Below are 15,117 nucleotides of genomic sequence, written 5' to 3'. Positions count from 1 at the left end.
CAGAAACAGACACAAAATCCTCATGATGGATTGAAGTGTCTTTTACATTAAGAAAATAGAACTTATGTCATTGCACTGAAAGAAACTAGTCATAAGAGTGGAATATAAAAGGCCACAATCAGGAATAAACTTTTTTCCATATTTATTTTTAAAAATGACTAAGCAGACAGTTCATGTGTTCAGTGAATACCAAAACCTGTGTAGAGCAGTACTGAACAGTATTTAACACTTTTCATTATATCTCTATTACAGATTCTGTTGAGCATATCAAAAGATGAAATATTGTCTTTTTTATTATAACAGTTCTTTTTAAACACTTTTCATCAGTCAAGGAGTAAACCAACGATTACAGCAGTGTGATCAGTATTAACAGCACGCTAAAAAGGTTTTGGTGCACACAACTACTACCTTGCAGAAACATCAGTGATGTGGCGATAACGTTAAATGCACCCACATCTAGAGGACCGATTAGTTGCTTAGGAGAATGTCACAGCTAAAAGGAGGCGCCTCAAACAATAAACACTTCCTCAGTTTCTTTCATTTCCAACATGATCACAAACTTCCTCCTCTCGCAAATCCCTTAATTCTTCAATTGCTTCTTGCCCCCCTCCCTAAAAACAGTGAGAATTTGAATTTGAATGTGAATTTCCTCAGATGCTCTCCTCTGGTAGCATTTTCATCAGAAAACATAAGAAAAACAGAAAGTGAATGCATTTTCAGTGCCTGTAGGATATTTGACTGATTTGAACAATGAGACCGGCTCATTGCCTCCCACTACAGAAGACAAGAACAGCTCGTTCACCTTCGCACTGGCTCAGACAGGAAAAAAAAAAAAAGAAAACCTTAAGGTTCCCAGTTTCAGGCTAAAAAGGTCCAAGTAATTCAACAGAATCAATGGAAAAAATATTGCTGAGGCATAAATGCGTGATAAAATGCAAAGTATTATATTTCATTCATATGAGACTGGTGTAATTATTCAAGCCAGCCGTGCGATGAAAGGGAGCGGAAAAGAAGCAGAATAGAGGAAAGAAGAAAACACTGAAAGAGGAAGAGAGGAAGAGGCTGAGGTTGAAAAGGGAGAACAGTGGGGAAAAAGAGCCCAAAGATGAGGAGAAAGAGTGAAAATAAGAGGACAGATGAGGTTTGAAATGCTCATCTGATGCGTGTCCATCTTCTTCTCTACAGGCGGAGCAGGAAATAAAAATGAAGGGTTGGAGGCACGTCTATCTGTCAGTCTCTGTTAGGCTCAGCATAATTACTGTGAAATGACAGATATCCATAACTTTAAGGAGGGCGGCTAGAGGAGAAAGAGGTGTGTTTCTGACTCAGCCTGCGAGTCACAAACATCTATTTGTAGCCATGTGAAGAACCATGGCGTAAACCTCAAAATAAAAGATTTGTCTTTTTAAGCAACAAGATTGTTTTTGTGCTGTTTGAACCCTCGGTTGTTTAATTGTCTTTCTGTTATACTGTAAACCTCCAAAACATGGACGTTTATTTAGAGGTTTAGTTGCTTCTTTGTTTTCATGTTGGTCTAAAACTCCTTAAATTTTAGCGTCCTCACAGTTTAAGATCTTACATTTCAATGGTAAATTTAAAGTTTTACCTGCAAGGTTGTGAAGCCCACACATGCAGGTTGAGCATGAATATATATTCAAAATAGTCCTCGAGCTGCTACATCTCATAGTCTCATTCGGGTACTTTGTACCTTACATAGGAGCGCAGCAAATTGCCAATACTTGTAGAGAGTATGCCTTATACAACACACTGTCATTGTCCTAAAGGCACAGACACAAGTGAGACCATTACTGACAAATTACCAAGATAGGTTTTTACCACTTAACACACAAAATCAAGCACATCTTTAAATTATTAATGGCTAAAAATGAGGAAAGAGCTGCTTTAGCTTGAATGTTAAGACAACAATTGTGTTATTTAAAGGCTGTGCAAAAACAGAAGCAGACTAGTGTCATCATCATCTTTTTAGACTCTTTTCTTTACAAAACAAAACCAGCACACTGAGTTGTTTGTTCCATTTTCTGTTTTGTGTAGCGGCCTGTAATGCTGTGATGGTTTTTATTTTTGTTGGACTGGTCCTTTAAGACAGCTGGCAGCTCGGTCGGTCACCGGGTCAATTAGAAATGTGTCTCCTTCTCTGAAATGGTGGATATCTTGCCGTCTGCTTTAAGTTTGGCATCATTGACAGCGTAAGGACTGAGGGCAGCGAGTTTGCCTCTCATTTTTAGGTCGGGGCTGGGGGTGGTCAGCTTCTTCATTCTCTGCAGAGTCAGAAAAAAAAGAATAGATAAGTTACCTTATATAGCAAGATGTTCAAGGCATAAAGTCTAGTCCTTATGGAAGCTGAAAATACATAAATCTTTGGATTGAGGATTCTTAAAGTCCACTTATCATAATTTACCATAGTACCCATTTAGTGCCGTTAGTACTGTTGATATTGCTGTTAATTTCACACAACTTTACAAATTTTGTAGTAAAAGCACCATGTGGAAACGCAGATATTTCTATTACATAGTAAAAATATTGCCATAAATTGCTTAAAAAAATAAATGAATTGTTTTTAATAGCAAAATTTCTTGTGAAATTTTATAGAAGTAGACAAAATACTTTCTATTGGCAAGAGGAGGTTGAAAAAAGTATTTTTCAGAGTGATATGTGTATCAATAATAATGACAGTGAACAATGAACAGTGAACAACGGTGAATTTCTGGTGAAGATTTGTCTAGTGTGTGTGTTTTGTCACCTCAGAAAAGGTTCCAGGAGTCTTCCAGATCATCCAGATTATGCCCACTGGGATGCACACCATGGAGGACATGGCCATTAGCCAGCCGATGCCGTAGCCCCAGTCAGGATAGGTGTACACGTTGTTGTACTTTAAAGGTTTGTATTTAATCAGGAAGAACAGGAAAATCCCCTGCATCAAAAAGAAACACTTTATTTGCAAGTGTTATTGTTTAAATGAAGATGTGAAGGATGAAAATACATCCTTTTTGACCCAAGAATGGGCTGTAAACTGTTTATAAAGGAAACAAATACCGTGTGTTTTAAGCAACAAGATAATACACTGGGAGCCTTTATAATTTTAATGCAATCATATACGTAGTTCTTAGTGATATACCTGCCGGTTTGGCCACCATTTTTATAGATTAATAGGAAACATGCAATTTTAATATTTGATATGTGACGCATGAGTTGTCCAATGATTGCAATGATTATTTGTGATAATTATCACGGTATACATCCAGCCGGTAGCTAATATAAAACTAGCTCTGGAGCAGCTTCACTGCTATGTTACCGGCTAAATGAACAATAACCCAGAGGCCGCTGTGATCATTGCTGGGGACTTTAACCATGTTCATTTAAAGTCTGTGCTCCCCAAATTCCATAAATTCATTAAGATCCCAACCGGAGAAAATAATACATTAGATCAAGTTTACTGTAATATTCCCAGAGCATACAGAGCTGTTGCAGCCCCACACATTGGTTCATCAGATCAAGTCTCTGTGGGCCTGATTCCTTCCTACAAGCCGCTGACCTGCAGAACCAGACCGGTGATAAAAAAAAACGTCCGGGTTTGGACAGAAGAGGCCTGCTCAGCTCTACAGGACTGTTTTGTTAACACTGACTGGGATATATTTAAATAGGGTGCTGACTTAGAAAGCTACACATCATCTGTGCTTTCTTGCATTCACTTCTGCACTGATGCTGTCCTACACACGAAAACACCACGAAAAGTGTTTCCTGACCAGAGACGCTAGGTGGACAGCTCGGTGCGGTCCCTGCTGAAGGCCTGGGATGCAGCGCTCAGATCTGGTGACAAACTGGCCTACAGCTGGGCTAGAAGCGAACTTAAAAAAGGCATCCAGAAGGCCAAGCAAAGGTACAAGCAGCACATCGAGCACCATTTCAGCAGCAACAATCCACGCAACATTCCCCTGCCAGAGGAGCACCATCAGCCTCTCGTCCTGCAGATGCACCAAGTGACCTCTTCCCTGAAGAAGGTGAACACCAACAAGGTCCAGACATGGTGTCAGCCCAGACGCTTAAATCGTGTGCTGACCAGCTAGCTGGGGTCTTTCATCTTCAACCTCTCCCTGCAGCTCTCCACGGCCCCTGCCTGTCTGAAATCATCCGTTATCGTGCCTGTCTCCAAGAAACCGACCATCACCTGCCTCAATGATTATTGCCCTGTTGCTCTGACCCCCGTCATCATGAAGTGCTTTGGAGAGGATCCTCCCAAAGTACATCAAGGACACCATCCCTGCTGGCCTGGACAGCCTGCAGTTTGCCTACAGGGAGAATCGCTCCACGGAGGACGCTGTCTCATTAGCACTTCACTCAGCTCTGACTCATCTGCAGCATCCCAACACCTATGGTAGGAAGTTCTTCATGGTCTTCAGCTCAGCATTCAACACTGTGCTCCCAAACATCCTGGCTCTGAAGCACCACACCATGGATTATCCACACCTCTCTGCTCCTGGATCAGGGACTTCCTCACCAACAGACCCCAGGTGGTGAGATAGGGAAACACACATCTGCTCCACAACGCAGGAACGCTGCAGGGTTGTGTCCTCAGCCCTGCTCTCTTCACCCTTTTCACCCAGGACTGTTCTGCTGTCCACCCCACAAACACAGTGGGGAGGTTTGTGGATGACACCACTGTAGTGGGTCTCATTTCCAACAATGACGAGTCCCACTACAGGGATGAGGTCAGCAGTCTCACACAGTGGTGCTCCAAGAACAACCTGATCCTGAACACGAGTAAGACCAAGGAGGTAATAACAGACCACAGGAGGTACAGGAGGAATGAATACGCTCCTCTATACATACAGGAGGAGGTGGTGGAATGAGTGGACAGCATTAGATTCCTGGGCTTTCACATCTCCTCTGACCTCTCTTAGTCTGCAAACACCTCCCACCTCAGCAAACTGAAAAGGTCTGGACTGCTAAAGAACTTCTATTGAGTTACTATACAGAGTGTTTTATGTATCAGCATAACTGTGTGGTATGGGAGCTGCACACTTCAGGAGAAGAAGGACTTAGCACAGGTGGTGAGAACAGCGCAGGGGATTCTGGGATGCCGTCTGCAGGATCTAGACTCAATTTATGCAGAAGGAGTCCAAAGAAGGGCCAGACTCATCTTCATTGATCCCACCCACCCAGGCAATGCGCTGTTAGACCCTCTCCCATTAGGTAAATGCTTCAGAAGCAATAAATCCAAAACAAATAAGCTTAAAAAACAGCTTCTTTCCTAAGAGCTGTGAGGGTAATCGCCCCCTGATGGGAGACTGCAGTCCAACACGTTAAAAATCACCCCACTGTTACTAGCCCATCATCACATTAATGTATTAATGTTGTTGCCTATTTGCACACTATTATCTCAGCATATATAAACGCGCATCTCTGTAAATAAAGCCTAAAATCATTGCACAAAGGCACCTTATTACCACATTATTCGTTATCTTTGACTCATGAAGGACAACTAGTTCATACAAACTTTCAAATCTTCATCTATTCAATTTTGTTATCTTTTGAATGCTATAATGGGAAAGAAACATTGTAACCCTTGTTCATCGCCTGTTTGTTTGTTTGTTTGTTTGTTTGTTTGTTTGTTTGTTTGTTTGTTTGTCTTTATGTGTTTGCCTAGCCAGAGTGACCAAAAAGAAATTTCACCACAGTAACATGCGGCAACAATAAAGAATCTTTGAATCTTTGGATGAGTTGTTTGACATTATGCACTTAAGATTGCTTTTAGTTTGAGCTGCAATTTCTTGCTGCTGTTCTTCAGCACATAAAATAACTATATTTGGATATAACTTGGTACTAATGCAGAGCAGAGAAGGAAGTGTATAGGGTTACATTTACAAAAAGCCTATACCATATGCTGGATGGTAAAATCTATGGCATCATGGGTTGAAGTGATAATGTATACATTTGAAAGAGCGACCAACAGTAAATCAAAACAATGTGTAATGTTCAGAAAACACTTACAATGACTTTAGATGCATTCAAAAGTATTACCAACACCTATTTAGGTGGGTTTATGGTTTATGCCTGTGAAAACTATTGTATTTAACTTTTATTTAACATGGTAGAAACCTGATTGAGAAAATAAAATCTTTTTCAAGAGTGACCTGGCCAGGCAGCATCTTTATACTTACAGTGAGGTTGGTGACAGCATCGACTATCATTACAAATTACCAAACTACTTTTCAAAAAGTTTTCATAGTAGCTGCTGCTACCATGGCAAAATTTACAGCCAATTTGCCCAAAATGTTTTTCCTCTAGTCCATCTTTGGTGATTGTAACTGGGTGAGGTGTCATCAAAAATGCAAAGCTTGTGCATCTAGTGCAAAGCAGTGTGTTGTGTTTCTACTGCCGCAGGGTCCGGCTCTGACATTGATCAACAGATTCGTTTTTAGCACCAACTAGGAGCTGTGCCAAAGGACAAAAAAGCACTTTCATTAGTAGCTTGAGAGAGGCTTAATTTTACCGTATTAGCTCAATATTTGAATTCAGATGTTAGTTGTGCTTTTGATCAGACTAATTTGACACAAAATAAACTGTAATAACTCAGCACTTCGGTCTTAACAAAAAGTTCCATCAACATTGGAGTGCCATGAGCTCACTGCCTCTGACCTCCTGACAGTTCATTTTGATTTCACTATTCATAGAGTTTAGATCGGTCGGCGCGTCACACAGAACTCAGCTGCCTTCAACAAGCTGAATCCAATAATGCCAGTTCCCACTTAGATCCAAAACCCTGTCAGTCTTTCTAATGTCTCCAGACGACGCTCATGCAGATTCTGCTGAACACTGTTTAACTCCTTTCACCAGTCACATAAGAAGTCAGCTGGCCAGGATTGTGATATGTTAATAGTGACACAATGACTTGGTTGTCAGGGTGTGGAAAAGCAAGCTAGTTAAAAACTGGTTCAAACATCAACTTTTGTCCAACACTGGAAAAATTCTGTCTAAAGTATCTGCAGGGCATCCTGTGTGTATGCTGATCTTTACTCACTGTTATCAGATGCCTTTGCATTTACCTGTAACCCTATTTCTCAACTGAAGATGATAAATGCTATGTCCTCTGATGCCTTTCTTTATATCCTACATCTTATGTGCAAATGTGTCCATTCCTACTTCAAGTTTCATGTAACAAACAAAATCCTCATCTTAGGGTACACCTGCAGCCCGATCTTGGAAATTACTTTTAACATGTCGTGTATATGTACTTATACAGTATAATACAGCAAAAATATAAAACCTATTTTAATTAGAATAGCAGACCTTATTTTCAACCAAAAACATTTTACGCTTAAAGAAAAACAAATCACAATTGTGTGTTAACACAAATCATAATGGTACAATTACTTACATTGAAGGAAAGCTGAATAAAAAATCCACTGAAATGAAAGTGGAGTTAAAGACTGATGGCTTTATACCTATTCTTTCCTTGGTGTTTCATCATTGTTCTCAGTGTGTTTTTTATAGCTAGCATTTTGTTTCCCTACCAACCGTTACCTCTCTAAGAGGTTTATATAAAGTGAATGCAGCAGTTCCTCTCCAGCTACTATGTGTCAAGTGAAACAATGTGGTTTTTACTTGATTTCAGTTCAGTCTACAGTTATGGCGATGGCACAGTGTGGCTACAGAATTGAAAAAAAATACAAATATTTCCTTTAAAAATTAGCCAGCTGCAGTTTTTCCACTAATTTTATCACCTGAATTTTAGCATAAGTTTTATTTTCAAAATAACTGCCCTCCCTTGAAACACATGTTCCAGGCAAGCCAAGATAAGAAGAAAAAAAAATCTAAATAATCTGGATGAGTCTGTCGCTCATCCCTTGCATGCTCATCTATGTGTCATCTGCTCTTAGTCATGCTTCTGTGTCAGCGTCGGACTCACAGCACAGATGCCCGGGGTCAGGATCATCCAGCACCATTTGATGAGGAAGAAAGGTTTGTATCCAATCATGTCCTCGATATTTAGGTAGAATCTGTCGCCGCCTGCAAGCAAACAAGTCTCACTCAGGATTTTCTGCATGCATCATCAATATAACGACATGACTGATGCCTTTTGACAGTTCATAGTTGTGTAACGCAATGTTTCTGACTTGATCTGGACAAAATGTTTTGCTTTTTTTTTTTTTAAGTTACCATGAAGAGAGCCAGAGGCCTGTTGTTATGTAACAGCATAATATTTAGTCATATTTTCTCATAAATTCTGTGGGTCCACAATAATTTTGAAATACCAAAATTAAATATATAACATATAATATATATGTGCATATTTTCTTATCAGTGATAATGTTTTTTTCTACTCAGTGTTAGAGAAACTTAGGTAAGATAAACACAAAGAACATTTACATGTAAAATTGTAAATTCTTCCTTATATCTTCATGAACTGATTTATGTGCCCTGTACATTATTAAAAGAACGCTGCATGTGCTTCTGAGCATTATCCAGCAGAGGGCAGAAAAACAATATTCTTTCAGTAAGAACGGTGAATTCATGTTGCAACACTTGCTTTGCTCAAATCTGTATAAGCTGACAAAAAAATAAAAAAATCTGCAGCAAGATCCTGTGAAAATCATCATTATCATTTAAAATGTCTACTTGTGTTTTAACTTTAAACTATCATCTTACCATACACCCAGCCGATACATATGGACTCAAATATGGCCACAAACAGCAAACACATCCCGCTAGCTGCATACGCGTCAAACAGCTGGAAGACGTACATTCCTCCCTAATGGAAGGAGACAGGTGTCAGTTTTTCACACGAACATCAGCTGAGTGATACAGCAGGACTCAGATGACCGCGGTGATGTGGGTCTACAGAACATTTCATACTTTGTGAAATATTAAATCCACTTTAGTGACATGGAGTCACTGTACAAATTGTTTTACAATAGCACAACAGGTCACGGCCTACATGTGTTGAAGTTATAGATAGAGCCCAAAACCCATGTATATTACTAAGAAATTTGCTTTGCTTTTTTTGTCTGTTTTCCACAAATAATGTTTCAAATGGATAATTTCTGTCACCTCTCCCCTTTCTGTCAGTTGGAGCTCTTTCTGTTTCTGGTGTAACTTGCTTGACCTTGTTTAAATGGGTGACTATTAAGACTCATCTACATTGAGTAAAGATAATAATTTTGCCTTTCATACTAAAATCCAAATGCTCATGTTCTCCGATTTGTGCACAACTGGCTATATAAACATAACAGCTAGGAGTTTTTAAAAGCCTTATCATGAAAACTGAAACTGAGCTCATCTGATTTCCATTGATCATCCTTGAGATGTTTCCAGAGATTAGATCTGCTTGTCAGAGTAATCAGGGAGGAAGGGTCTTGGCCATAGAGGTGATCAGGAACTAATGGTCACTTAAAAAACACCAACCAGAAGGTAAAACTTCACTTATGCGCTCCATCAACCAGGCCTTCAAAGTGGAGTGGCCAGACGGACGTTGCAGCCAGCTTGAATTTGGCTTAATTTTACCTTAAAGATTGTCAGGCCAGAGGAAACAAAGTTCTCCAGACTGATAAAACTAAAAAAATAAAAATAAAATAAATGTTTGTTGTGAACTTCAAGCACCATATCAGGTGCTGCTCAATACTTGGCTATCATTAGCTCTACTGTCAAGCATGGAGGTGGCAGTATCATACGCAGTGGGAATGTGAGGTTTTCACCACCAACTGTGTGTGTGCCTAGTCCTCATAGAGGATAAGAGGACAGCGGCAAAAAATTAAAAAAAATAAATCTTTAAGAAAACCTGTTTTAAAAAGCTCTGAATTTTGTGCTGTTAATTCTTTTAAAACAACAATGACCCAAACCACAAAGCCAAGATAACATAAATATTCTAATGCTGGACTTGAATCCAATTGACCTTCTCTATAAAAGACCAGAAATGACCTCTGACCATCCAACCTGAGAAGAACGCTAGAAAACACCCCAAAACAGGAGTGGCCTGCATTTGGAGACATGCCTAAGAAAACTGGCTGTAGCTGCTGTCAAAGGTGATTTGAAAATACCGCTTGTGGGTTAAATTCTTATGTAATTATTATTATTAATTATTTATCAATTCAAAAAAAAAATCTGAAAATATCATAAGCTACTTTTTTTTCCTTTGTGGGCAATTTTATTTAGAAATACACTCTATAATAAGGGAAACTGTACTGAAATAGATTGTACAGTATATCTGCAACATAACAAAAATTTAATAAAGTGGAGGTGAACACTTTCAGCTTTTTCTGTAATTTAACATGTGAAGAGGTTAGTTGTGAATAAAACTGTTAGTTCTGAAATACTGAGCTGTCCTAAAACAATCTCCACAAATTAAAGATTAAAGATTGCCCATAGTAAATTTTTACCACAACAGCTCCAAACACAACAGCTAAAAAATAACACAAATGATAAAAATGGTACATATAATTGCTTGTATTGTTATTCTCTTATTTAATTGCTCATTAGCATCATCATGTGACAGTCAGCTTGCACCTCTCTGCCTTTGTTATTTTGAGCTTTGGAAGCAGAGAAGTGTGAGAACCTCTAGTTTAATTATGAAGACAAAATAAGTCATGGGTGAAATAAGAGTCTAAAGATCTTAATCTTACTTCATCGTTTATGTGTTCAATTCGTCCTCTGTAGTCATAATTTATAAGGAAATTTCAACTGTAACGGCCTCTAAAGTCTGAATTAAGAGTCGGAAAGTCGGTGCAACAGGACGGTACCAGGCTTCTGCATTCATGATGGCTGCCACTCCCAGTAACATTGAGTAAAACTTCATACTTTGACTGACTAAATGTTAAATAAAAAAAAAAACAGAAAACTGCTAAAAACATTCAAACAGCTACTACTTTTCAAAGTTCGTAAGAAGGGATGTTTCGGTGCTGTTTATATGCACAACATACAACGTGGAACAGCGTTACGCCATTTTGCAGTACAATAGGACTTTAAAACTTATTTCTGAGACTCGGGTTGGTTGTATTTATACATAAATACATAAATAATGGCTTTTGTGCAACCGTTTCTCCTACTGTCCAACAAGAGGGAAAATGGAACAGAAAAAAGGTAAAGATGTTGTAATCTACGACTTGTTGGTTCCAAGTTCTGAGGCAAAAGGAAAGCACCATAATTCCCCCTCACAGATGCACTTCTGTTCTTCCTTATTTTTAGATCCTCTGTTGCAGGATGCCGCCTGGATGGGATCAGGATTGTCCGAGGTATTTGTCTGCAAAGCCAGAAAGTTATCCACTGTCTACTTCTTCATGGACCATCATCCCACAGAACCCGTCAGAGATGAGCCTCGGGTCTCACCGTAATCCTGTTTTCCTCATCTTACTGATAAACTAAGGCTGTTGTAGCTTTTTCTTTATATATCAGTGCATTCTACCTGTAAGCGGTTGTGTCTTACCTCCATACACATGATGAGTCCTATGAGGAAGGAAACTATGGACATGCAAAGAATAAGCAGCTCTCTGCGGTAGCCCTTTCTGAAGGTTTCTGGGTACATGTCCACCACAGCTGTCACTAAACTCTCCACACAAACAAACTGAAAAACAAACAAATCAATAGAGATATTTACATGTGCAGCAGATACAGTGATTTATTTTTTTAACTGAATTAGGACACCGTTTGTTTTGTGGCACAATACACAATCTGTTAAGTGTATGATGATGTAGTTATAAATAAATAATACCATAAAACATTACATGCATACATGATTTATAAGCCAGATACATAATTAACACAGCAAATTAAAATTTAATGGAAGGATTCAATATATAAGAAAAACCTGAAGGTGCTTGTGACTTCTTTGAGGTAAGAGTTAACACTTAAGATATTAACTGTTACAGTTAATATCTTAAGTGATACAATTTAAAAAAAAAAAAGATAAACTGGAAAGACATCAATACATAAACTAATATAAATGATTGAGTTTGAGATTTTAACATTGTGGCCGTTAGTGCCAGCCTGGGTCATTTTGAGTCAATAAATCTGAAGATATAATTAGCTTTGTGTGAATATTTTATCATGTTCTTTCATTACACATAATTTATACTAAAATGACATAAACTAATTAATTATATTAAGAAAAAAAGGAGAAATAATCTTATTTTACATTTACAGCCTTTATTTTCTAAACATTATGCTTAAGGATTACACCCAAACCCTACTTTATTTAATTGATTTACAATTTTACTTCTTGCAGTGGATGTAACATTGGGAGATTTATTGTTTTTTTTTTTGTTGTTGTTGTTGTTGAAGCTAAAGCTATAGTTAGTAATCCTGTTCAGAAACACGTTTTGTAAAACTGGGTAAAATGGTTCTTCCATCCTGAAAGTAATTAATAAATCCAGCGACTAAGCAGATGCCTCCACCAGTTATGGTTTCTTCTCCCTAAAAGCCAAATTACACCGAATAAAGATTCTGATAAAGACTCTGATGTCAAAATTAGCCTGAATGTGGACCATATTTTCAGAGGCTTTCCTGGGTTTTCTTGGTCGTATTTGGACTGTAATTGGACGGTTTGTTATTAGTGGAACATCTGCTGCGTGCATCCTGTCCCACCATCTCTCTTGGTTCATTTAATAGGATCACGCCACACTTTCTGCATTCTGTTCCGAATACTGGAACAGAAACCGTAACTGATTGGTCCCTTGGGCCCATTTATTTTTTTTACCTTTACATTTTTAGCATTCAACAATAATTTTAAAACTAATGTGTTTCACTTTTGGCTTCAGTCGTAATGAGACAGAATCACGGTTTTTAGGGGTCTGCAACATGCCTTTTCAGAGCCACAAGTGGCTCTTTGGCTCACTTAATACACTTAATATATGAAACGATTACATTTAGCCCTGTCTTTCCTGGCTGAATTATTTTGTTCTATGTCCCAATTTAAAAAAAACACTGGCCTCACCCTGGTAAATGTGGTCTAGAACTGTCACTGGGTTTGTAGCATGTAGTTGAGTCATGCTAAAGGAAGGTTTTAAACAACAATGCCTTCCTGGACATACAGTAGGTAATAGGTTTATCGTGGGAATGTGCTCCAGTTGTGATAATGTAGGCTATATGAAAGTCTTGAGTCAAAAAATAGCAACCAAGGAATATTTGCAGAGGGCAGCAATAGCAATGTTGCCTTAAAACTGAAGGTTTTCCCCAAGATGAGAATGTACTGACCACTATCTACCAAGTAAGATTCTGATTTCTCATAAACAATCTACTGAGACTTTAAATAAAGCTTTTGATTAAAGTAATATGTATAATTTCTGTGGAGGAATACATTCAGCCTTGTCTCATTAGTAAGGTTTTAGATTCAGCACGCTGATCCTCCTGCAATCAGAAGATTTATTCTTACCTGACTGTCCAAGCCCAGGAAGATGAGCATCATAAAGAAGAGACAAGCCCAAAGTGGAGACAGAGGCATCATAGTTACAGCTTTGGGGTATGCAATGAATGCAAGTCCAGGACCTGAAAGAAAAAGACCCAAATATTCACTGTCAGCGGGTTTCTGACAGAACACAGAGTAAGTTCTGCTTGTTCTTTGCTGTATTTAGTATCTAATGTTGTTCACAGGCTTGATAGTATTTCCTAACTTTTGATTGAGATACTCAAGCTTGAAATTCTTTGTATTCTATTTACTGTACGAGTAAATAGAAAACAAAGTTTGTGTCCTACCTTCAGAGTATGTGTGTAATTTTTGATACACTCCAGCTTGGAAGGATAGGGTCGTTACTTTTCCCTTGACTTAATTCATTATTTTAACAATTTTTTGTTGAAAGTTCCCCCTAAGTGGTCAGATAATCATTTGCCGAAATGAATCATTAAGTAGGTGAAGTCGTCGGGTGCATAAGCTGGGATGCTGAGGTGAGTGAATCTTTATCAGCCCAGATGTCACTGTGTTGCGTGAAACGAACTGATGCTGCTATTGCTGCAGTATTTGATTACGATCAAAACAAGTAAAACTCACTTTAAAACCTCAGGTAATAAAATCAGCTTGAAGAAGGAAGGGCAAAATGTGTCTCTTATAGGAGCTGAATTCACTTTTAGTCGATTGACAAAAAATAAATGTCCTTTAGAAAACTCCTGTATCCTTGCTGCATCCTAAGACAAACATCTCAGTTCTGCTCTGCTCTGTCTCATCCTTTAAATCATTTATGATGAGCTGAAAAGACCAAAATGCAACATTTTAAAATCCTAAGTGAGAAGTACTGAGTTATGTAGCTGTGGAAGGTTTATCTATTTTAGCACAAAAATCATACATGAGCCTCAAGACTCTCAGAAAAAGAGCCTAAAGACTCTGAGGTCTGAGGTCTACAGTATCAACAGACTCCCATTAGACTCCTGAAAGTTTGTGCTAGTTTTTATTTAGTAGTAAATTACTTTAAGTTCTCTCACCAGATTCAGCTACAGCCTCGATGGGAACATTTTGTTCATAGGCCATGAAGCCCAGAACGGAGAAGATGGCAAAACCTGCCACAAAGCTGGTACCGCTGTTCAGACAGCACAGCATGATGCAGTCCCTGAGAAGTGGGGCACAGAGAGATGGAGAAGCTGATGAAAATATTGGAAAAACAGCAAAGTTTTTATTCACTCGTTCAGTCCCATGTTGGGCTTTTTCAACTTCACATTTAGCCAGATGAACATCGTTACCTGTAGCAGTTGTTGTTGTAGGAATTGTAACTTCCAAGAGCAGTGAGACAGCCCAGGCAGATGGCATAGGAGAAGAAAATTTGGGTCCCTGCATCCACCCACACCTGTCGTAATAGTAAAAGTAAAAGAAACAGCATAAAGACACACTGAGCACATTGTAGATTGTTTCACCGTGTTGCTGATAAAGTCCTCTATAGTTGGACTTAAATCCATTTGATTTTCAGTTAACATTATAAATGTTTTGAGGAAAATAATATATGAAAACAAAAGAGTATACAGGAAGATGTGATATACTTTATTATTTTTCCAAAAAAGTCATTACAATGTCAGGCCCAGCTCCTGATGCACATGACGTCCGACCTCTTCTGGTTTCAGTGGTGTACATGAATTCACCCAAACGGGAGCATTCAGGGGCGCAAACTCACAAACAGTGAAGATAAA

The 15,117-nt window shown here is 38.6% G+C and overlaps 1 protein-coding gene across 1 annotated transcript in view; it reads right to left on the bottom strand.

Annotated features, from left to right (window-relative positions):
• Positions 1-125: 125 nt before the first annotated feature.
• slc6a11b (solute carrier family 6 member 11b) overlaps positions 126-15,117 on the bottom strand; it is a 37,342-nt gene continuing 22,350 nt past the window's right edge. Inside the window, exons 8-15 of the mRNA XM_012869327.3 lie at positions 14,677-14,780; positions 14,422-14,546; positions 13,382-13,494; positions 11,438-11,575; positions 8,668-8,770; positions 7,928-8,028; positions 2,762-2,932; positions 126-2,279 (exon numbers count right to left, since the gene is read on the bottom strand). Coding sequence (XP_012724781.2) covers positions 2,136-2,279; positions 2,762-2,932; positions 7,928-8,028; positions 8,668-8,770; positions 11,438-11,575; positions 13,382-13,494; positions 14,422-14,546; positions 14,677-14,780 — 999 coding nt within the window. The 3' untranslated portion in view covers positions 126-2,135. The remainder of the gene's footprint in view (positions 2,280-2,761; positions 2,933-7,927; positions 8,029-8,667; positions 8,771-11,437; positions 11,576-13,381; positions 13,495-14,421; positions 14,547-14,676; positions 14,781-15,117) is intronic.

The sequence above is a fragment of the Fundulus heteroclitus genome, chromosome 20 (assembly GCF_011125445.2).
Source record: "Fundulus heteroclitus isolate FHET01 chromosome 20, MU-UCD_Fhet_4.1, whole genome shotgun sequence".
In the NCBI taxonomy this organism is placed as follows: domain Eukaryota; kingdom Metazoa; phylum Chordata; class Actinopteri; order Cyprinodontiformes; family Fundulidae; genus Fundulus; species Fundulus heteroclitus.
This window is presented reverse-complemented; position numbering and strand designations above follow the sequence as displayed.